The sequence below is a fragment of the Dendrobates tinctorius genome, unplaced genomic scaffold (genome assembly GCF_039654945.1).
Source record: "Dendrobates tinctorius isolate UK_male_01 unplaced genomic scaffold, ASM3965494v1 ptg000241l, whole genome shotgun sequence".
Taxonomy (NCBI): domain Eukaryota; kingdom Metazoa; phylum Chordata; class Amphibia; order Anura; family Dendrobatidae; genus Dendrobates; species Dendrobates tinctorius.
Genome location: NW_027361908.1, coordinates 14,518,655 through 14,544,291, shown reverse-complemented (window position 1 = coordinate 14,544,291; position 25,637 = coordinate 14,518,655). Strand labels below are relative to the sequence as shown.

General features: G+C 41.9%; 1 protein-coding gene across 1 annotated transcript in view; it reads right to left on the bottom strand.

The window, feature by feature from the left end:
* Positions 1–25,637, bottom strand: part of OTOGL (otogelin like) — a 356,745-nt gene that overhangs the window by 283,833 nt on the left and 47,275 nt on the right. Inside the window, exons 10-16 of the mRNA XM_073556969.1 lie at positions 25,164–25,270; positions 24,644–24,750; positions 21,223–21,348; positions 19,902–20,010; positions 19,243–19,289; positions 13,533–13,678; positions 2,316–2,439 (exon numbers count right to left, since the gene is read on the bottom strand). Of these exons, the coding sequence (XP_073413070.1) occupies positions 2,316–2,439; positions 13,533–13,678; positions 19,243–19,289; positions 19,902–20,010; positions 21,223–21,348; positions 24,644–24,750; positions 25,164–25,270 (766 nt within the window). The remainder of the gene's footprint in view (positions 1–2,315; positions 2,440–13,532; positions 13,679–19,242; positions 19,290–19,901; positions 20,011–21,222; positions 21,349–24,643; positions 24,751–25,163; positions 25,271–25,637) is intronic.

Genomic DNA, 25,637 nt, shown 5'->3' with positions numbered 1-25,637 from the left:
GTAGGGATGGCAGTGGTCACACGGGAGACAGCCTCTGTGGCTGCCTGAACAGCGACCGCAGTAACATCCGCAGCTGAGGCTGGACGCTCGAGAGCCACCAACCTGCCCTGCAGCTGCCGGATGGACTGCAGCAGTTGCTGTTCGTCTGCCATTACTAGCCAGACCCTGGCACAAGGATAATGTTAGGGCTGGTGGAACGCACCAAATTATAAAATAGTAGTAGGTGCGTTCGCAGCCCAGGGTCCACCGTGCAGAGGTGGTACACTGCTGCTAGATAATGGCGGAAAAATTAAGCGGTGTGAAAACAATCACACGTGGGTTACGTCACCCAATGTGAATAGGAGCGAACTCTGGTAATGCACAGAGCCGCACACAACCGCTGAACGTAGATGCCGGAGCCTGTTTAGCTCACAGAGCCCGGCCAAAAGAGGGCACAGTGTATGGCCACAGAACTCTACCCCAAGGACACGGGGTTAGAGTCCCTCTAGGCCCACTGAGCGCGGCGTCGATGCCGTGAGCGCCACTATAGACGCTGGCTATGAGGTGTGGAGCATGTGCACTGAGGCGTGCCAAGTCCCTGGTGAGGACTGATGTCTGACTCAACCTCTGACCTACCTACGCCTAAGCCTGGGCGCTAGCAGGCTAGGCTGCACAACACATGCGTACCAAGGGTAGAGGTTTCTTAATGAGTCATTCACCAGAGACATTCATACGTGCATACATCACTCACTCCACATAGTCTGAAAATACAGTCGAGCGGCCATGCAAACTTTTTATAGCCGTGAGCATCCGGGACCTTCCTGGCTTCTCGGATGGGCCAATCCGAGCACAAGCAGGACCTGAGCATGTGACCTTCGATCTCCAATGGGAGATCACTCCACCGGCATGTTCAGTGGCCCGACATGGGGACTTAGTCCCTGGAGAATCTCGCTGCTGAGCAGCATGTATTGCCATAGCTGTGCCAGAGGTGGCAGCAGCAAGCAAACCCACGCGGGCTGGTCTGGGCAGAGCTCCTGGACCAACTAGTTTGCAGAGCAACCTCCTCTGTGGCTGGAGAGGAATGGGAGACTGCTGGAAGTAAGGCTCGGGATTCCCGCTGTGCAGCGACAGAAATCCGACTCCTGGGACCTGATAGATGAAGCTGCTATTACAAAACCTGTTCATGGGTCCCCTTTTTAAAGCTTCAAGGTGACCATGAACAGAGCCATTGTTGGGACACCAACTATTGGCACGTTATCACCTATCTTGTAGTTGGTTGATAATTTGCTTTCATTAGACAAACCCCTTAAAGTCTCGGTTATGCTGAGTGCTCATTCCCAGGCATACAATCAGGGCGATGTCTGGAAGCAGAGACATAACAAGCAACCATTGGACCTATGAAAAACTTGGAATGGGGCCTAACTTGCCATTATCATTAGGAGCGAGCTTGCATATTCAGAAAATGGAAAGGTTATTATGGCTTTCAATCTGTCACTACTGCAAAGTCTCTTACATGTATTATACCCTTTTAAAATAAAGCTATCTTTACAAAATGATCTATAGTTTAAATCAGGTTTTTGTGTTACATGTAGTTTTAATAAAACTTTGTGAATGTTTTTCATTTTTTTATATCACGATCTTTATTAAAATGTAAAACAAAACTTGCAATTTTACAATTTTTTTACTGATCATTGGGGCTTTATTATACTTTTCCTTTATGTTATTTCAGGAAAAGTTTTTTGTAAAGCTCCTTATCATCAAAGGAAGGGTTATAATGACAAGCAACACCTCTATACAAAGCCTATACCTCAGGATCCATCAATCACAAAGGACAATGTCACAACTAACCCTGTTCCTCCCTTCACAATTATCTCTGTGCAAGCTCATTAGATATTTAAATAAAAAAATATGGGCCTGTCCATTGTGGCTATGTACATTTGTTATTTCCTTAAACAACTGGAAGTTAGTCTAAAAAAAGCCCCAGTGGCCAGAATGAATATTGCAGGAATTTCTATTTTTTATTTTTAATATAGATTATGAGATGAAAAAGAGCAAACAAAAACAAATACTGGTAATACATAATTTGCTAATGTTAGCTTTTCTTTAACAATGTAGAATGGCGTCCTCTACTGCCAAGTGTTATTGCAGGTACTCTGCCTGCTACTGTAATATTCATTCACTCATATTCAAGGTTGGGGATTTTAATTTTTCTGACAGAGAGAGGTTAGATTTCAAAATAAATCATTCTAAAGTTCATATACCCTTTAAAATATAGTGAGTGACTACACAGTAGTTATACTTGTGATATTTATATAGTATTTTCATAAAAAGCTTACCATTCAGCATAAGACCTTGGTTAGGACCAAAGTGAACATCTCCATTCCTCAAGATAGTAACCTGTTTATTAATATCCTCGTCCAGCACAAATGTAATTGCTTGGATGCATGTATGATCAGAATGCTAAAAAAGGAAAATGGCAAATCGTTACAAAGTAAGTTTATAATACCTACATCAATGACCTGATCATTGGTATCTAGTAGATATACAGGTTCTTCTCACAAAATTAGAATATCATCTAAAAGTTAATTTATTTCAGTTCTTCAATACAAAAAGTGAAACTCATATATTATATAGAGTCATTACAAACAGAGTGATCTATTTCAATAGTTTATTTCTGTTAATGTTGATGATTATGGCTTACACCAATGAAAACAGTAAAGTATCATCATATCAGTAAATTAGAATACTTTATAACACCAGCTTGTAAAATTATTTTAAAATCCAAAATGTTGGCCTACTGAAATGTATGTTTAGCAAATGCACTCAATACTTGGTCGGGGCTCATTTTGCATCAATTACTGCATCAATGCGGTGTGGCATGGAGGTGATCAGCCTATGGCACTGCTGAGGTGTTATGGAAGCCCTGCAGCCTTCAGCTCGTCTGCATTTTTGGGTCTGGTGTCTCTCATCTTCCTCTTGATAATACCCCATAGATTCTGTATGGGGTTAAGGTCAGGTAAGTATTCTGGCCGATCAAGCACAGTGATACTGTTGTTTTTAAACCAGGTACTGGTAATGTTTTGCAGTGTGGACAGGTGCCAAGTACTGCTGGATATTGAAATTTCCATCTTCAAAAAGCTTGTTGGCAAAGGGAAGCATGAAGTGCTCTAAAATTTCCTGGTAGACGGCTGACTTTGTTCTTGATAAAGCACAGTGGACCTACAGCAGCAGATGGCATGGCTCCCCAAACCATCACTGATCATGGAAATTTCACACTAGACCTCAAGCAGCTTGGATTGTGTGCCTCTCCACTCTTCCACCAGACTCTGGAACCTTGATTTCCAAATGAAATGCAAAATTGACTTTCATCTGAAAACAACACCTTGGACCACTGAGCAACAGTCCAGGTCTTTCTCTCCTTGCCCCAGGTAAGATGCTTCTGGCGTTGTCTATTGGTCATGAGTGTCATGAGTGTCTTGACACAAGGAATGCGGAACTTTTAGCCCATGACCTGGATACGTCTGTGTGTGGTGGCTCTTGAAGCAATGATTCCAGCAGCAGTCCACTCCTTGTGAATCTCCCCCTAATTTTTGAATGGCCTTTTCTTAACAATCCTTTCAAGGATGCAGTTATCCCAGTTGCTTTTCAAAAACAGTGACTTGCAAAATTTGCTGTTCCCACTTGCCCTGTAGCGGTGGCAAGTGGGGTTCATATTTGTGGGGCTGATATCACCTTTGTATTGTCCAGTGACATCAAGAGCACGGATTAGTATTGGAGAGACGTCGATAAGACACCTATCCTTTACTAATTCTATAGTTGTATGATAAATAAAGACACAGCCAGAATAAAGTCTTTTATTTGAAATAAAACAAAACACACTTTTCCTTTTTTTATTTAAAAATAACAAACACATACTCACCTAACTCTCATTCCATTAAATCCCTTGTCTCCTGTAATAAAACAGAAATTAAAAAAACAACCATATCCCTCACCTGTCCATCGTTCTGTCCCACGCTGTAATCCATGTTTGGGGAATAAACAGTTTTCAACCTGGATGGTGCCAAGATGTGACAGTTCAGGAAGAATGAACTGCTGCAAGAGCATCATCAGTGACTAGCGGTGAGGTGACTTCATCGAGGTTACCTTCGGTCTCTGAGGCTGCGTTCCCACCCGGGCCAATGAACTGCAGTGAGTTTGGTGAGATCACTGCTAGCTCAGTGAGAAAAAGTCTCATCTTGCCCTTGAGACTTTTTCTCACTGTGCAAGTGGTGATTTCATTGGAGGGAAGTCACTGTAGTTCATCCTGGCTGGGAACGCAACCTCAGTGACCAGTAGTAACCTTGATGATGTCACCCCTGGTCACTGATGCTGTGCTCGCAGCAGCTCATTCATCAGTTTATACCCAGACATGGACATGGATTACGGTGTGGGACAGAACGACGGACAGGTGAAGGATATTGTTGTTTTCTATTTTTGTTTTATTACAGGAGACAAGGGATTCAATGGAATGGGCATTGATGTGAGTATGGTTTAATTTATAATCATTAAAGGAGTCTGTGCCATTCTTTCAATTTAAAGACTTCATACTTGTGTGTTTAATCTAAATGCGCCTTTTCTGGCCAGCTGTGGGGTGCTATTTTTAGGCTGGGGAGTAAAATCCATGGCCCCTTACCAGCCCGAGAATATCAGCCCCAGCTAGCTGCTTTAGTTGGTTGGTTGTCAAAAGTGGGGGAGACCCCATGTCATTTTTTTAATTATTTATTTAAATAATTTAAAAAACAGCATGGGGACTCCTCTATTCTTCATAACCAGCCTTGCTAACACTGACAGCTGAGGGTTGCAGCACCTAGCTGTGAGTTTTGCCTGGCTGGTTATCAAAAAAACAGGGTAACCCATGTCATTTTTTAAAATTATTTATTTATTTAAATTCTCATGGTGTTGAGCTCAGAGATCACTGCAGTTCACTGTGAGAAATTTCTCACAGTGAACGACGGTGAACTCTATGAGCTCAGCGCTGCATCTTGAGACTTTCTCACGGTACTAGTGGGGATCTCACCGAGGTTACTGCAGTTCATTTGCCAGCTGGAAATGCAGCCTCAGTGACCTGCACTGACCTCGATGACGTCACTGATAGTCACTGAGGCCACGCTCGCAACAGCTCATTCATCAATGGTTCTCAGCCTGGACGGTCACATTTTGGCACCGCCCAGGTTGAAAACTGTGTATCCTCGAGACATGGATTACGGCATGGGACAGAATGACGGAAAAGTGAGGGATATTATTGTTTTTATTTTTGTTTTATTACAGATGACGAGGACTGCATTGGAATGGGTGTTAGGTCAGTATAACTGTGTTTGTTATTTTTTAAAAATGGAAAAGTGTGTTTTATTTTATTTCAAATAAAGGACTTTATTCTGGCTGTGTGTTTATTTTTAATACAAATATAGGATAAGTAATGAATAGGTGTCTTATAGATGCCTTTCCATTACTAATCCATTGGCTTGATGTCACCTGACTATACAAAGGTGACATCAACCTCACAAAAAAGAAGCCCACTTGCCATCGCTACAGGGCAAGTGGGAAGATCCAGGTAAAGTGTCAGAATTGGCACATCTAATAGAGGTGCCTTTTCTGGGCTGTTGTGGGCTGCTATATTTAGGATGGGGGGTAATAACCATGGACCCTTACCAGGCTGAGAATACCAGCCCCCAGCTGTCTGCTTTAGCAAGGCTGGTTGTCAAAAATGGGGAGACCTCACGCCAATTTTTTTTAAAAATATTTATTTAAATAATTTAAAAAAAAATCAGAGTGGGGACCCCTTTATTCTTGATAACCAGTCTTGCTGAAGCTGGCAGTTGAGGGTTGCAGCCCCCAGCTGTGAGTTTTGCCCGACTGGTTATCAAAAATACAGGGGAAATCATGCCGTTTTTTTGTTAATTATTTATTTACAGTGTGGGCATCGGCTGATGAATGCTTCCACCAGCTGCTGCCGTCTCTTGCTGTTATTAGCAGCAGCATGCATCAGCTGATGGGAGCAGTAGTCCCATCAGCTGACACCAGTGACAGGATGTAAACTTTATACCTCCAATCACTGCTGCGTGCTCACGCCATCTTTTGACAGCATGGGAACTATGGCTTTCTGATCGGCTGTGATGACTTTACTGCCAATCAGAACCGGTGGTGCCGTGCTGTCATGCATATGACAGCGCAGCAAACACTGGATGTTCAGGTTCACCATTCAAGTGAATGGGGTCCGGGTAGTGTTCTGGTACCTGAACTCGAACTTTTTGTAACTGTTTGACCAAACCCACTGAACCCAAACATCCAGGTGTCCGCCCATCTCTACAAACAACCATTACAAAGTACATAGCAGGGACACCTTTATAAGATTATCTCAGGGCAGGAACATTTTGCTGTCTAATTGTGGAGTTTATTTTTATTCCAAGATCTGTTTATTAAAATATACTTTTGTTCGTGGCACAACCCCTTTAAAATGGACTTGAACCTGCAATTATTTGATTACTTGCACTAGATACCGCAGGACCATAGTTTTACGCTATATAGAGAAATTAATGCTCTTCCAAGAAGTTCAGTCACAGGCTGAATTTGTGGGAGAAATGTCACGGCAGTAACCTGTATATCTCCTCCTGTCCTGGGTGACCTGCACTGAGTGGCTGTGGTGATACCGGCCATCCCCAAGATGACGCGTGCTGGCAGCAGTTTCGGTACTGTACCAGAGCGTCCTGCAGGTAAGTGTCAAACCCTGAGTCCGAAGATTTCATCTCCTCTGGAACAAGCGACAGGAAGCTCCTGACGCTTTGCTCCGTTCCTGTAGATCCTGCACCTCCATCTTGGTGTCCACCATGGCTTCTCAGGCCGGTATCATTTGCACAAGGAAAGACTAGAAGCAATGGGATGAAACTGAAAGGGAGGAGACACAGATTAGATATTAGAAAAAACTTTTTGACAGTTAGAGTGATCAATGAGTGGAACAGGCTGCCACGTGAAGTGGTGAGTTCTCCTTCAATGGAAGTCTTCAAACATAGGCTGGACAGACATCTGACTGGGATGATTTAGCGAATCCTGCTTTGAGCAGGGGGTTGGACCAGATGGCCCAGGAGGTCCCTTCCAACTCTATGATTCTATGATTCTATGATTCCTCAGCACCGCCCTACTTTCCATGGTAATAATAATAATCTTAATAATAATAATAATAATCTTTATATAGTGCCAACATATTCCGCAGCGCTTTACAGTTTAACAGCTCCAAAAGACAAGTCATAAGTAACAACGTTAACAATACAATAATTAAAGTAAAATAAGACGACCCTGCTCGTGAGAGCTTACAATCTACAATGGGGTGGGGGAGATGCAGAGTACAGGTTTATATTTACAATGATGTATTTACAATGATGGTCCAGCCATCTTGAGGGAGTGAGGGATAGATGGAGATAGTGAATGGGCAACACACGCACACTTACACATAAAATGACTTTGATTAGTGAACGTGATAGGCCGCTCTGAACAAATGCGTTTTGAGGGAGCGCCTAATATTGTGAAAATTGTGGATAGTCCTAATTTCTTGGGGTAGAGCATTCCAGAGGATTGGCGCAGCGCCGAAGAAATCTTGGAGTCGGGAGTGGGAGATGCGGATTAGTGCAGAAGTTAGTCAAAAGTCATTTGCAGAGCACAGCGGTCGGTTAGACCGATAAATAGAAATGAAGGAGGATATGTAAGGGGGTGCCGCACTGTGGAGAGCTTTGTGGATGAGAACAAGTGCTTTGAACTGGATCCTATAATGAATAGGCAGCCAGTGTAATGAATGGTGAAGAGCGGACGCGTCCGCTTTCTGATTAGCTAGATGGATGACCCTGGCTGCTGCATTAAGTATGGAATGGAGAGGGGAAAGTCGAGTAACGGGGAGGCCAATTAATAGAGCATTGCAGTAGTCCAGGCGGGAGTGGATCAATGCAACAGTGAGGGATTTTGCTGTTTCCATGGTAATCAAGTCACTTACTGAGATTTGCCTCTTGCAGCACTGCTGTATCTTAGGGTAGTTTCTAGTTTGCCTTAGGGGGTGTGGCTGGTCTCTGCAGTTACTTAACACTGCTGTTGTCTTGCAGAAATTAGGTTCCCCTGTCTATCCTATTTCAGCAGACTATATCTGGCAGCTCCTCGCACCACTCCTTGCTTGCTCCTTGTTGATTCCTAACCTGTTTGTCCTGCTGGTGATCTTTTTGTGAATGTGTGTTTCTATTTCTTTCGTTACTGACCCAGTTTGCCTACCCATCCTGTCTGACCTCTCCGCTCCTAAGACCAGCTACATATCCTGAAACTTTGCTGCTTGCCCCAATCTGGAACCATCTGGCAACATTTTTGTTTTTGCTCTCCTGTATAGTGTTCTCATGCCTCTGACCTTCCAATCAGCTTCTGCAGTCCCGGGGACTGCCCTGGAGTGGTACCTGGTGATTACCTGCAGCCATGCCTAACTTCACCACCAGAGGCTCTAGCAAAAACCAGGTAGTCACTTAGTCCCGCCCCTCGAGGGTAAGCTCAGCCCATGACGCAATGGGTCTACATCCACCAGCATTACGTTCACCCTTCAGCGTTACATTTACAAAGATGATGATAAACCATAAGCTCCCCACAATTGCATCTTGAGGGTGTGGGGGCAATAGAAGAAAATATCAAAGAATGGCGATCACAAAATTTAAATACTGATGTCAGAGATTGACAGCTGCATCTTTATGGTTAAGCAGCAGTGATTGGAGCTAGCTCCAGTCGCAACTGTTAATCCCTTAAAGACATGCACCGTACATGTACTGTGCATGCTGTATCCCTCCCTTTAATGTGGGCTCCAGCACTAAGCCCACATTTTTACCAGCACATGTCAGCATGTCAGCTGTTTTGAACATCTGACATGTGTCCCTAACAGCTGTGGGTGGAATCGCGATCCACCTGCAGCTGTTAACCAGTTAAATGCCGCTGTCAATTTCTGACAAAAAATAAGACCTCACCCAGCTCCAGATCATGAAAAATGGAGACACTACAGGTCTCGGAAAATGTCGCAATTTTTTTTTTTTCAACAAACTTTGGATTTTTTTCACCATTTAAATAAAAAACAATCTATACATGTTTGGTATCTACGAACTCATAACGATATGGAGAACCATAATGGCAGGTCAGTTTTAGCATTTGATGAACATGATAAAAAAAATTAAAAAACAGTGTGGAATTGCGCTTTTTTTGCAAGTTCACCGCACTTGGAATTTTCTTCCCGTTTTCAAGTACACAATATGGTAAAACCAATGGGGTCATTCAAAAGTAGAACTCGTTATGGCTCTGGGAAGAAGGGGAGCGAAAAACAGAAACGCAAAAACATAAAAAAAAGGGCTGCGGCGCAAAGAAGTTAAAGGGAGTTGCTAACACAGCTGACACCTGCTGTGTATGGAGTGGACTCCACTACTCCTGAGACTTCTCTGCACATCAGCACCCATTGAAGGATGTACAAGTACAATGACGAGCAAAAGAGTAACAATGTTTTGAACTTTTAGGGATCCATATCTCACCATTCAATACTACTTTGAACATGAGACCACCATCATTTTACAGACAATTAACTTGGCTACTTCATACATTTGTCTTGCAACTATTTTGCATATTATTAGTTATCAGGGGTTGGCTCACAAATTTTGGCCTAGGAAGCAAGCACACAGCAGTGGCCCATAAGCAGTGGCCCATCCTTATTGTGTATTGTCATACCTAACAGACCGGACATTCAGCGTCTCCCACTCGCACACCACCTCCTCACCGCGCCCCCTATCCGTCGGAGTCCAGCAAGGTTCAGTCCTAGGGCCCCTGCTCTTGTCCATTTACACCTTCGGCCTCAGACAGCTCATAGAATCTCATGGCTTTCAGTATCACCTCTATGCTGATGACACACAGATCTCCATCTCTGGACCAGATATCACCTCCCTACTTAACAGAATCCCTCAATGTCTGTCTGCTATTTCATCCTTCTTCTCCGCTAGATTTCTAAAACTTAATATGGACAAAACAGAATTAATCATCTTTCCCCCATCTCACGTGACCCCCGCAACGGACCTATCCATTAAAGTAAACGGCTGCCCACACTCTCCAGTCCCACAAGCTCGCTGCCTCGGGGTTATCCTTGACACTGATCTTTCTTTCAAACCACATATCCAAGCCCTTTAAACTTCCTGTCGACTTCAACTCAAAAATATTTCACTGATCCGTACATTCCTCAACCAAGAATCTGCAAAAACCCTAGTCCATGCCCTCATCATCTCCCGCCTTGACTACTGCAACCTCCTGCTCTGTGGTCTCCCCTCTAACACTCTTGCACCCCTCCAATCTATTCTAAACTCTGCTGCCCGACAAATCAATCTGCCCCCCCCCCCGCTATTCCCCGGCCTCTCCCCTCTGTCAATCCCTGCATTGGCTCCCCATTACCCAAAGACTTCAGTTCAAAACCCTAACCATGACATACAAAGCCATCCACAACCTGAGTCCTCCATACCTCTGTGACCTCGTCTCCCGGTACTTACCTGCACGAAACCTCCGATCCTCACAAGATCTCCTTCTGTACTCCCCTCTTATCTCCTCTTCCCAAAATCGCATACAAGACTTCTCCCGCGCAGCCCCCCTTCTCTTGAACTCTCTACCACAACATATCAGACTCTCGTCTACCATGGAAACCTTCAAAAAGAACTTGAATACCTACCTCTTCTGACAAGCCTACAACCTGCAGTAACCACCGATCCACCAAACTGCGGCACGACCAGCTCTACCCTCACCTACTGTATCCTCACCCATCCCTTGTAGATTGAGAGCCCCGGCGGGCAGGGTCCTCTCGCATCCTATACCAGTCGTGACTTGTATTGTTTATGATTACTGTACTTGTATGTATTATGTATACCCCTCCTCACATGTCAAGCGCCATGGAATAAATGGCTCTATAATAATAAATAATAATAATATTGTGTTTTCAATATAAAATTAACCATTAAGGTGGGCTTAATATATCAAGACTCTAGACAGACACAACCTCACTAAAGATCTGATGGTCATTACACAGCGGTATAAGTGGCAAGTGGGTGATAGTTAGGGGAGTTGATGTCACCTTTGTACTGTGAGGTGACATCAAGTCCCGAGGTTAGTAATGGAGAGGCGTCAATGGACGCCGCCATTACTAATCCCATAGTCACATTGTAAGAAAACACAGACACCCAGAAAAAAGTCCTTTAATTGAAAAAATGACACAGACTTCTTTAATAATCTCAATTAAAAAATACTTACAACCTCACCAAATTCCACCGAAGACCTTTATTTCCTGTAATAAAGTAAAATAAAAAATAAAAAACAATAGACCATACCTGTCTGTCGTTCTGTCCCATGCCGTAATCCATGTCTGAGGGAGAATTAGTTTTCAACCTGGATAGTGCCAAGATTCGACCGTCCAGGCTGAGATCCCCTGGTGAATGAGTTGCTAGGAGTGCAGCCTCAGTGACACCACTGAGGCTGCGTTCCCAGCCAGGCTGAATTGCGGTGACCTCAGGACCATGGGAAAATGCTAATGATGAGCTCACAGCAGTTCAAGCTCAGTGTCTTCACAGCAGATCACCGTGTCCTTGCAGATTCTTGTTATCTCACTGCATTGTTACTGATTTGCTCCTGGTGGTGGAAAAATCTTTTTCTTCCTAAATACTATAAAATATAACCTGTTCCACACATTTGAAGCAGTAGTGGATGGTGAGATATGGAGCCTGAAAATCAAAAGTCCCCCCAGATACTAGGGCCAGGCTGTGACTTCTACTTTGCACCTTTCTATCAACACCACTAAAAAATCATTAAAGGTGACTGAGGTATTATATTTTAGGATAAATCATAAATATTAGATTGGGGGTGAGGGTCTGTCATCAATCAGTCACTGGCTACTGGAAGTACACCACTGTTCCATACGCTGTGTAGTGGCTGTTCTTGAGTATTGCATCTTAGTTCCCATTTACTTCAATAGGAGCTGACCTGCAGTACCCAAGAATGGCCACTACACAGTGTCGTGTTCTGGCTCATATATTGTGTACTCCCAGGAAACATAGCAATAGGCATTCACTGATTGGTGGGGGTACTGCGAATGCATGTTCATTTTACAAAAGTCACCGATATCAGATTTAAGAATAAATGGCCATCTTCAAAATCAATAAATGGCAGTAAATTAAGTTACGTTGTGATTACCATCCCATGTAAGCATAGCTTGGATGTGATAATTCTACGCTATAATTTACAAATTCATTAGTAATTCTTACTGACTTCCAAATTAAGAATGCGTACAACCTGAAACGTTATTTCTCTTAAGGGCATTCTCAGGGAGATTAGGTGGAATATCATTCTATCTATTTAACTGTTCATCTATCCACACACTATAAGTGCCTCACTTGGATCTAAAAAGCGAAATACCTGCTGTATGGGCTTAGATTCCAGGACTTTGAAAGTAATCTAGTCCTAGACAAAGGACCAATTGTGTAAAACTATTTGCTGGATTTAGTGCAGCTCTTCAGTTGGATGACATCCTAAAATTTGTATGTTCTATCAATGCTCAACTCAGACAGTGTCTTGAGTACAACTGGTCAACTGAGAAGCTTCATTCATCTGCTTGGTGGTAAATTGGAGTGCTTCTTGCCAGTCAGAAGATTGATGTGTTCTATTAAGACACCTGTTTGTGTTGTAATAGAAACCGATTCTTGAGCACCCATGCAAAAGATATTCATGGAATGGCAAAGCAATAATACAAAAGACAAGTGGCATTTGCAGCACCAGAAAATAGAATATTTTTTCTCTTGATCTTTTCACGCCAGAACTATTTAATCAATGTGTCTTAGACGTTAGCAAAGCTTCTCTGAGTGCACACAACGGCTTTTTCAGGCCACTTTAGCCAAGAACGCACATGAAAAAGCACTAAATAATGCCAAAAAGAATGAACATACGCACAGCAAGGTCAAAGTGACTTGCTGTGGAAATGTTCTGACTTTTGTGCCTTTTTTAGACACTTCAAGTGCAGTTAAAGGGGTTGTCCGGTCTAAATTGATCACTCTATGTGACTGCATACTTATGAATCCCACCCCCCAGCACACACTATACGCTGCAAGGATTCTCCAGTTTCTAAGCCAGGACAGATGGGTATGTATGCATAAAACATACTCCCAGCCAGAAGCCGCCCACTGGATGGCCGCATCCCTAGACGGGGGGGCGGCCTTGCTCAAGACAAGTGTATGGAGCGAGGCCGTGCCCACTAGATGGGTCCTTGCTAGGAGTATATATAACTCATACCGGGTCAGAAACCAAAGAATCCTCGCATCGCACAGTGCATATGCTGGGGGGATTCATATGTCTGCAATCACACAGAGTAACTGAAGACTTATCGATTTAGAATGGCCAACCCCTTTAACGCAGCTCAGCTAAAAACAAGAAATAGCATCGTAATTCTACACACAGCAGGCAAATTAGTTTTGTAATTTTAGAAACGACGCTTTTACCTGCTCACAAGAAGATTTCTGTAACGTAATAGTAAATTTATCTTTTCCAGTTCCTTTAACCAGAATATACTGACACAAGCCCAGAAATGTGAAATAACGACCATCAAAAGTTGTGAAATGAGAATCGCCAACCACAGAGCACTCGGCTGTAAAAGAAAAGAGAGTATTTTGTCCTCAAAGTATAAGTTTCATATTAAAAATGGTAAAAAAGGATTTTTGATACTCTTATTTTTTTTTGCTACAATTACTTTCTATAGTACTAGATTTGTAATTAAAAAGCTCCCAGGTACATCCCTTCACATCATTATTATGACATTTTATTGTCTTGCCTGAGAATAGACCTGCTGGGGTGGGATGTTAGGGAGTAAGAGTCTTTTAGTTATGGCTGCCTACAGAATATCTTCCAACTTTAAAAGAAGAAAAAGTGGGACAGATTATGCATTGTGACAAAACTTTAGGCCATTCCCTTATCCACATCCCCAGCCATACCCATCAGCAAGCTGCTCCAGGATGCCTTCTGGAGGCAGATCTCACAATGATGTCACAGATTGCACTGCCTACTGCGAGACAAGATAGATTATACATTTTTTAGGGTTTTTTTCAGCATTATTGGGTCTGGCTGATAGATTTTAGGGATATCATACTATATGAAGGGATGAGAGTGACACCATACTGCATGAGGGAATGTGGGGGGATATCATGCTGTATGGCGATTGTGGGGGATAGCATACTATATGGAGAGCTGTTGGACACCATACTGTGTGGGGTGGCTGTGAGGCTTCATACTGAAAGGGGGGCTGTGATGATCATCATACTGTTTGTGGGGCTGTGGTGGTCTTCATACTGTACCAGGGATTGTGGTGACCTTCTTAGGGGTGGTTCACATTGCGTTAGGGGCCATGCGTTGAGCGCATCCGCTACGTAGCGGCACTAACGCTATGTAACAGAAGCGTTAACGCACCCATTGGCCGCAATTATAGTAACGCATCCTAACGCATGCCGATATCGGCATGCATTAGTGATAATGCGTTACTTTATGACGCACCCTCGAACGCGGTCTGCAGCGTTTTCAGGTGCGTCGGATCTAGCGCACAGCAAACGGACGCGTTCACTGTGAATAGACCTGTATGGCTAACGCATGGTAGCTAAATGCTACCATGCGTTAGCGCATACCGTTAGCTCTAGGGCACAAAAGATGTAAAAAAAATGACATCAGCGTTAGTGCATCCGTTTAACGGATCCGTTAAACTGATGCCCCTAACGCAATGTGAACCTAGCCTTACTGCGTGTGGTACTGTAGAGCATAATACTTTGTGTGGGATTCGTGAGGTCATCATACTGTGTGGGAGCATTATTTGGAGTTTATTATTATTTTAAGGAGGTACAAGGTCATTATTATTATAAGGGCTCAAGGGGGATTATTAATAAGGGAAGGACAGTGGGATTTTTATTATAAGGAGATATGAGGGAAATTATTTCCATAGGTTTCTTTAATACTGTAATGCTATGTGCACACGTGTGGAAATCCCCCGGAGATTTCCGCGGGAATTCCGGAATTTCCATTCCGCGGAAAATATGCGAGAAAACCGCATTTTAAATTCCTGCCTATTTCCCGCTGAAAAACTAGTGATTTGCAAGCGTAATTATCTTGCAAAATGCTAGCATTTTCCAAGCGATCTGTAGCATCGCTTGGAAAACTGATTGACAGGTTGGTCACACTCGTCAAGCATAGTGTTTGACGAGTGTGACCAACCTTTTACTATTGAGGCCGCCTATGCAGCATCAGTAGTAAAAAGATCTAATGTTAAAAATAATTAAAAAAAGTAAAAAAAAATCGTGTTATTCTCACCTTCCGGCGGCCCCCGCAGCCTTCCCAGGCCTCAGCGATGCTCCCGGCAAGTCCCGTTCCCAGGGATGCCTTGCGACAATGAACTTTGATGATGTCGCGGTCTCGCGAGGCCGCGACGTTATCAAAGGTCATTGTCGCAAGGCATCGCTGGGAGCGGGACTTGCCGGGAGCATCGCTGAGGCCTGCTGACGCTGCGAGGGACAATGGAAAGTGAGAATATGCTGATTTTTTTATTTTAATTCTATTTTTAACAGGGATATGGTACCTAGAGCATGGAGGACAGTCTCCTCTCCTCCAGACCGTGGGTACCATCGACAAATGTTCTGCTTACTTTTCGCATGGTGGGCACAGCCACATGCGGCAAGTAAGCGGAACAATGCATTCCTATGTGTGCGGATTTTCCCGCGATTCCGCACAAAGAATGAACATACTGCGTATTTTTCCGCGATGCAATTCAGCCGCAGAAAAATCTGCAGCATTAGCACAGCATGTGCGGAATGCCATAGGATTGCATGGGATGCTTTTTTTTGCATTTCACTGCAAAATCGTGCGTTTAAAATTGCCGCCAAAACGCAAAAGAACGCTACGTGTGAACACAAAACAATGGGTACAGCAGATGAACTGTCACCAATTAGAAGAGAACCATACAATATTAGCAAAAAATCTGTTTATTTGTTCATTTAAAACGCCATAAAAAACACTACTGTTACACATTTCAATAACATACCCCAAGGGGATCATATCCACCAAGACCAAAACCCACAGGGATAAAAAATGAGTATATGCACATATAATCTAATCCAAAGGGAAATTACTGAACCATAAACTAGGAAAGACACACGGTATCTTGTTATATTCTGCCCATGGCATAAGTAATACATCACCATAAGTGTCCCCTATAATTATACATAATCTCCCATGTTAACATTTCTCATGTATATTAAATGTCCATGCGATACAAGCGTGGTCAATCGCATAAAATACAGTTAATTAGTGCAAAATGATACTTACAAGGGCAGTAATGACAAGGTGATCACGGCCTGTGGTGTTGGACCCCTGCGCCCCGACGTGCGTTTCGCCCGTTCGCTTCTTCCGGAAGAAGATTATGGATTAGATTATATGTGCATATACTCATTTTTTATCCCTGTGGGTTTTGGTCTCGGTGGATATGGTCCCCTTGGGGTATGTTATTGAAATGTGTAATAGTAGTGTTTTTTATGGAGTTTTAAATGAACAAATAAACAGATTTTTTGCTAATATTGTATGGTTCTCTTCTAATTGGTGACAGTTCATCTGCTGTACCCATTGTTTTGTACATTGTATATGGAAGTGCCTTTGTTTTTTTGTGGACAAGAGTGGAATAATTATGTGTGAACACAGCCTTAATAGGCATGGTGGATTTATTATTATAAGGAGGCATAAGGGAAAATTTTTTCTAGAGGTTGGCGTATAATACTAATGCAGCACAGAGGAACATTATTACTATGAGAAAGTAAAGAGGGAACATTATTACTGTGAAAGGGCACAGAGGGGACACTGTTATTTTGTAGGGCAAAAAAGGAGGGTACTATTACTATACCAGGGGACAGAAGGGGAATTTTTATTGTCAGGACACTGGTTATATGGTTTGTGTAGAGGTGGGGGAATGTAATGATGGTGCTGGAAAAGCCAAAGATGTCTCTGTTACACATTGCAGGGATGTGTTATGGATGGTAGCAGTGTTCATGGCATTCTAGGCCAAATGGAAAAGGAAACATGAGTGACTGCAATTAACAAACATCCCATTGGTGAGTACATTTACAGTACACACATACATAATCTGCTGAGCATTGATATCACTATTATATGATAACTGTATGGTGGTAATATCAGTCTTAATACAGTGATTTTCATAAATGATCATTATGGTCGCACTACTGTATATACTGGTAATGTTTGATTATGGTCTGGTTGTATTTGTCTGTTATGTTTCAATATTATTATTGAGGTATTATTATTGTTGTTGTTATTATTATTACTATTAAATCTAATACAGCAATATTATTGATAATATTGATGTCGTAGCAAATCTTGATTTCCTTCAGGCAGGGGTAATATTAGTAATAGAAACTCCTATATAAGGAAAGAGGCAGGGACAACACTGTGCTTTCAAATGCCAAAGCTGAATTTCAGTCCCAGTCTGGCCCCTAGAGCAGGAGGCATTGCCGTTTGCATAGACTGTCCTGACTTCAACTGAGGACACAGCAGAAATTGGGCCATAGTCCTGAACTCCCACGACAACATCTTCCCCAATTCAAGAAAGTCATGTTGGATATAGGACAGAATGGAGAAATTATATGTCTATAGGCATGTTCCTCTGTCCCTACTGTAAATGAAACCCAAACTGACATTTTTGGGGTAAAACCTTTCTATTTTATGATATTTTATTGAATGAGCTGATAGTTAAAGAATCACTCCTGTCAAAGGTTGCTATCCTCTTAATACATTGCAGGCATCATATTATATAGCACTGTGCAAATACAATTGCTCATTTTGCTTTTCTACCCAGACAATACTTCTGTTTTCTCTGCTCTATGTAGAAACAGGAAGTCACTTGTCCCTACAGAAATCATTCTCCTCTTCATCTTCTGACCCAGCTTTTCAGCCCCTCCTCCCTGCCATAGACAGTATTTAATCACGTGATGTCATAGACCTAATGGAAAAGAGAAGAATTATCTGGGTAGAAAGGCAAAATGAGCAATTGTAAGTGCACAGTGCTATATAACATGATGACTGCAATATATTAAGCAGATAAAATGTTGATAGGAGGAGTGTTTCTTTATGTATAGTCCATCAATTTGCTTTGCCAACAGTACGGCAGTGAGATGATAACAGTGATTATATTAAGTGAGTTTAAAACTAGCATATTTTCACGTTGTGATGGGAAAAACACAATGGGAAATCTGCAAATATAAAAATAATTGTCATATTATTACAATAGATTGCATTTAGAATAATTGCATCAAGCCAAGATGATGTCCCCCATTTTTAGCAAATGAAGATTATGTCAGCTGCTGTTCCTTTTTGACACTCATGGCCCCCTTATTGAACAAGGGAAGATTATGTGCTCCTGCTTCCTCACTGATATTGAATGAGAGTTATTAAACTATTTGTCCTTTGTTGCCCATAGCAACCAATTAGATATATTCAAATAAAATTTTAGTTCTTAGTGTTGAGGGCAACAAAGGAAATTCTTTCACACACAAGTGTATAACAAGGCCAAGTGCTATACGATGTTTTATCGGATAGCACTCAGACACTATACAATGTTTTATCGGATAGCACTCAGACCAATGTTATACTATGGGGCTGTGCATATCTGAGTTTTTTTTCACATGCCGATTCGGCAAGAAAAAAAATTGCAGCATGCTGAGTGGCCCCGCAAATAGTATCATGCGTTCCCATACAAGTCTATGGGTGAGTGTAGAACATCGGACTGCACACAGAGGACACAGACAATGGAGAAGAAGAAGATATTAAGTCTCCTCCGAGAGAATCGGATCATGCTAAGATGACACTTTGATCAAACTCTGACAGAGTTTGAGCCGAGTGTTATTTACATAATTGGCTCGAATCTCTTGCTTGAGAGATCATACGGTAAGACAGGTAAATCTCCCTATTGCCACTATTAAAGTTCCAACCATTGGTGTGCGTCATGGGTGTCCATCAGAAAAGGCTCTTTCTTTGAAAAGTCGCACATCTTTCTAACAAAAGAAGTGACTACACATTGCTTCCATATACTTTGTTTGTGTCAAGTGAAATATATGTTCTAGGGGACATGATCTTGGTTGATCCGAATAATTCATAATCTTAAAACCTTACCTGGACATTCATGTTCTGTGCAGTTCCAAACACCACCAGTGCAAATACTGACAGAAAAATAGACGTGCAAAATCAGTAATGTAAGTATCAATGTTGTGTTATCAGAATTTATCTAATAGCATACTAACAGATTAACTATCTTCTATGTCACTGGGCCTTGTGTGTATGTAAGAAAATAAGACTGCAAGCCCTTCAAGAAAGAGACTGATGTAAGTGATAACAATATGGCTTCGATTCATCAAGGCTGGCGATTTTCTCACCGGTCTTGATGAGGGGCATTGTGGAGTCACACCTTTCTGATTAATGAAGAGATGCATGCGTCTCCATGGATCTGGAGCGCCTGATGAGCAGCGAGCACCTCCGGGCATTGCGCGAGAAAACTCTGTCCAGTCATAAATTAGACAAGGTGTGGTGTCATGTCCTATCGCGCCCCCATCATATCCCAGCTCCAGCCACTTTGCCGTAGCTGAGAGAAACTGTCGTGAAATGCCAAAAGTAGCTACATTTTGGCACAACACCATTTCCAAGCTTTGAATCCACTTGTTTTTGGTATAAAAGCTTTCATGAATCGGGGACAATTTGTCTGTATAGAGCATTACAAAACATGTTGGCGATAAATTCTTTAGGCAAAAAAAAACAATGCATGTAATAATAATTACCACATGCTGCATTCTTGTTCAATTTTAGAACCCACTGGGTAGGCTGTTCCATGGTAAATGCAAGGACAGCTGGTAACAGACACACAGGAACCATTGTTCAGGATCAGTCCTAGTTCAAGAAGAAGAGTGAAGAATATCTTTTGAAACTCCATATAAGTAAGTGTATGTTAGAAAATGGTATTTTTACTAAATACTTGTACTTTAAAATTTATGGTACAGTAAAAATGACCTGCTAATATAATTATCCTGCAAATTTTGAATGTGTCTTAATAAGGCCCTATACATTGATCAAATCCACCAGAAGTGCTTGTGCTCACAGAATCATTTGTTCACTCCTTCTTTATCTTTTAGGTTAAAGAGGTATTCCCATCTCCAAGATCCTATCCCAATATGTAGTAGGTGTAATAATAATAATATTAGCAAATACCTCCAATTAGAAATGTAGTATAGGCTTTCTGATTCGCTATGTCACTTACTTCATGTGCAGGGCATTGCAGTATGTTAGGTATCCATGGCTACCAGCAATAACAACTAAATGACTGTCACTATATGAGTGGTCGTAATATAGCCTGCAGGCAGTACACGCTTTTTACCTAGGTAACTGGCCAATCAAGGTGGCAGGGCGCAGGTATTCTAAATAGCAAGATCTATATATATAAAGCTGAGTGTATTTATGTATGTGTGTGTATGTATAAAGCCATGCCCACTCCACATAGCCCCATCCACTGGCGGGTGGAGAGGGGAGTTGCAGAAGGAAAGTGCGGGACGCGAATGGAGAGCGGAGCTGCGTGGAAGAGAGCGGGTCTCGGATGGAGAGCGGGGCTGCGGAGGGATAGAGCGGGACAGCACGTGGAGAGCAAGGCTGTGGAGGGAGAGAGCAGGGCTGTAGAGAGAGAACGGGACACGAATGGAGAGTGGGGCTGCGGAGGGAGCGGGATGGCAATTAGTTACTATGCCCGGGCAACGCCGGGCTCTTCAGCTAGTTACACTATAACATTAAAAATCCTTTATTCTTGAGAACAGAACAGATTTCTAAAAGGAGGTAAAATGAAAAGTTACTTGTTTTGTCACATCCCCTTTAATAGTGGAATATTTGGGACTAGGAGAGCTCCAAGGAGTGTACAAAACCCAGGTGGTAGGAGTTTCTACTCAATGCTAATTTATTAATGTTCAGCACAATGAATTATAGGCAGATAATAAAGATTATTATTATTATTATTATTATAGGCAGTACATTGCTTCTCACTCATGTAAGTAAGATACAGGACTGGAAATGTATATGACATTAATGGGTATTATTTACTATGCTGTACTCTCTTACCATCTGGGCAGTAACATCCATCCAGGCAGTGCAAATTGCTTCCAAGACATTCTTTTTCATAAGTACAGGTTGGTGGGCAGCAGCTTATACAATCTCGGTGAACAAAATTGTTTTCACATTTTTCATCTGAAATAAAACAAATATCATATAACTAGACTCTATTCATTATTGCTTTTTTACGTTTTTATTGTCTAATTTTTGGTGTTTTTCATTTGCACCTTATGCTTCTTTTGCTTGTTATTTTTATGTTTCTCATTGTGGGTGGAATTTTGAATTTCTAGATATTTTTCAGCAGACTCATCAATTGTGACTTTCCAAAAAGTCGCTAAAGTTTTTGCAAAAGTATTACAGCACATCCTGAAATAATTTTATGTACGCTAGAAATTTTTGCAGCAATTATAGCAAGATTTTGTGAAATGTACAATATATTTTGCTAAATAGTCGGAAAAAAGGTCAAAGAGAGAAATTTTGGATGTTGCACAAATTTCAGGATGACATTCTGAGGATTATGACAAAAAAAGATCAATCGAGACTTTTAAGCTTTTTTCATGCAGATAATTGTAAGATAATTATGTTCGCTATCATCCAGACATATACTGTATGTTATCTGTCTATACTGTAGATATGAAAACTCGACACACCTCTGTTAAGATGCCAGAAGAATCATTTCAGAAATCTTTCCACCTTTAATGTCATCGATAAACTGTACAAATCCATTGAGAAACAAACTGAAATCACTTTGAGGGGCAAGATAAAAATAATTAAACTGAAATAATGTGGTTGCATAAGTGTGAACACTAGTGTTGAGCATGCCGATACTGCAAATATCGGATATCGGCCGATATTCGTGGTATCGGAGTTCCGATACCGAGTACCGATATTTTTACAATATCGAATACCGGAATCGGAAGTTCCCATAATGGCATGAGCCAGTTGTGTTAGCCATGTTAACTAATGGCATGGCTGTGATTGGCTGCTGAAATGATGTTCATCATGATGCGCGGTCTGTGTGGGCCTGCCGGGGGTCTGTACGTGCCTGCCGGGGGTCTGTATGTGCCTGCCGGGGGTCTGTGCGGGCCTGCCGGGGGTCTGTGCGGGCCTGCCGGGGGTCTGTGCGGGACTTGCCGGTGGTCTGTGCGAGCTGCCGGGGGTCTGTGCGGGCCTGCCGGGGGTCTGTACGTGCCTGCCGGGGGTCTGTGCGGGCTGCCGGGGGTCTGTGCAGGCCTGCTGGGGGTCTGTGCGGGCTGCCGGGGGTCTGTGCGGGACTTGCCGGTGGTCTGTGCGGGCTGCCGGGGGTCTGTGCGGGGCTGCCGGGGGTCTGTGCGGGCCTGCCGGGGGTCTGTATGAGCCTGCCGGGGGTCTGTATGAGCCTGCCGGGGGTCTGTGCGGGCCTGCCGGGGGTTGTGTGTGTGTGCAGACATCGTCCGATGGGGCTACAAGTCCTTTATGCAGAATGTTTCTAGAAAACTATGCACTTTGTCATTTTCTGACTCATTAAAGATAGGCACTCATTTCCATATAAATAGTTCTAATCATATCCTGATTAATTTCAGAATATCTACTACTACGACTATGGGGAGTCCTGATGAGAAAAAGCAGATATTGACATTTGCGAGGGTGAGTCTGGTAACAGGTGCTTGTGAATGGTATAAACATTTATTTACCGTATTTGTTTTTTTATTTGGAGCAGGGAGTAAATGAGTTTTGGGATAAGATCCGAACTTGTGTAGTATGATTTTACTTTGATATTCATACCAAAAGTTCCAGTGTTCAAGGAGTTTATCCTGCATGGAATAGGTCAAGAAGTTTTTTGTTTTTTTTTAAAATGAGTATACTGTATAGTATTTGACTTATTGATCCATTCTGCTAAGGATGATCTCTCCATTGTTTTGCAATAAGGCTCTCAGCTGCATTAAGGAGGTGAGATATTATACAGTGTGTGTTAATAGGTTGGTGTTGGGAATGGAGGTTATATAAAATTAGCTGGGGGGTTAGAACAAGTGAGAAGTTGAGAGCTTTTTCTACATGTTAGATGATTTTTTTTCCCAAAAACGTAAGATGGTACCAAATATGGGAGGGTGTACCAAGTTCTGAGTTGCATCTCCAACAATTTGGCGAGTAAGCTTTGCCAATCTTGTGGAAGATGTCGGGGGTTTTCTACCACCTAGATATTATTTTGTAGTTGAGTTCTTGATAATTTATTATAGGAGAGATGGAATGTACACCTTTTAGGATTATTGTAATGTCCTCTGAACTAAAGGTCATATTTAATTTTATTTCATATTTATTAATGAATTGTGGGGTTTCCAACGTATCACAAAAGATTTTGTATAATTAGGATATTATTCTTTTGTTTTCTTTCCTATTTATAAATAAATCTCGCATTGGACTGTCTACTGTCTGGTTTGAAATATCTGGTAGATGAACTCTGCTTGTTTCTTTAAGGATTAAAAGTTCAGGGTCCATATGTCTAATATTAGAGAATAAAGATTTTCTGTTGCTTTCAGTAACCGCATTATTTTTATGTATTAATTGACCAATTGTTGTATTATAGATGTTCAGAAGTTTTCCTTTTATTTTTTAAGGATAGGAACTTTTTAAACAAATCATTAGCAGATTTTTTCTGTTGATCACTAAAATCAAGTGACTTCCTTTCTTAAACAGGCATGTTAAATATTGCAGCTCAACACCATTCATCCTAAAGTTTGATTATTATTATTTATTATTATAAAGCCATTTGTTCCATGGCACTTTCCATGTGAGGAGGGGTATACATAATAAAAAACAAATACAATAATCTTAAAAACGACAAGTCACGACTGGTACAGGAGGAGAGAGGACCCTGCTCGCGAGGGCTCACAATCTACAAGGGGTTATCAATATATTTGCAGAAAATTCTTTAAAGTGTGTTGAAATCGTTAAAGAAAAAACATTCGTTTTGGAAACCCCTTTCCCTGGATAAAGCTTATTTTACAAAAAAACACCTTTACTCACGTCTCCTGGGGTCCTGAGCTCAGTCTCTGCTGCTGTTCCCAATCTTTGCTATTGTTGTTAGCACTGCAGCCAATAACTGAGCGCAGCAGCTCTGCCTAAATTGACGGCACAAACCAATCAGAGCAGTTACGCTCAGTTATTAGCTGCAGTGCTGTTGACATGACAGCAGCACTGCACATAATAATAGCTATCTGGAGCAGCGGCGGAGACTAAGTGCTGGAGAGGAGAGTGAGTAAAGTTCCAGGGGCTTTCGGAACTGGAAAACCACTTAAAAGTGTATCAAAAACAGTTGCCTGCGCCTCAATGTTTTCAGTATCGCCAACAAATAATTCTGTATTAAAGTATTACCTACTGTATTATTTGCCTACACATTAGAAAAGAAACCAAAGTTAAGATGTTTTTACTATCACCATAATAAAGCACTTACTGCATGCAGGAAAGTCATCGCGCCAGTCTCGTATGGGAAAACCGGAATGGGAGCATGCTCTTGCGTACTCCATTACAGCGCGACAGTAGGTTTCTTCATCGTCTTGCCTGAGGACACAAAACAACGATCACCATGCCTGATGTGCCAGGTACCACTACATTATGCTTCTGAGAATTCTGCATTTCTTACATTAGGTGTACGGCCTGTGAGAACTACATTAACAGATATTCTTCTATTTGGTTCCCAGCTTTAATTATTTAGAAATTTTATTAGTAATATAATAAAACATGATAATGTATAAGGCTCGGACCAGAGAGCATATTATAGGGGTTGCCCTGGATTTCACCACTATTGTCTATAGGTGTGTGTTGTATTGCAGCTCATTCCCATTCAAGTGAACGGAGCGAAAGTAAATACTAGTTACACTCTATAGAGTTGTTCTAGAAAATCAGTAAATCCTTATTTGTAATAGTAGACAAACATTTTCACTTGTTTGATCCTTCACCCCATTAACACTTACTTGCAAAGATCGTTCATGCAGCTGGCGATGAAAGAATATGGGTCAATAGTCTCATGGCAGCTCAGAAAAGGGAAGTGCAGCAGCACCTGACACTTGAGAAACATTGCCTGTTTTCAAATGGTACAAGGTCAACATACTGTATACTGCAAAACCTCTCGTGCTAAGACATGCTATGGGAAATGCTGGGTACCGTCACATCTATTCATCACGCAAACAGCAGCTCTCGAAGGTAAAGTTTACCCACATATATTACAAGTGAAGTCTATTTGACTATTTTTTGGCCGCAAATACTTAATCTATGTGTTCTGTTTGTATGTACAATACTGATTCATACACATGTACTATATGAATGTCATGTCATGCTGATGTAAGTTCATGTTCTCCCTGAACACAGATTGTAGCTAAATACGGTGGAACAAGAAAGCAGAAAAGAGCAAGAGAATTTGCCATCAGTAATCCGCAAATACAGTGGCA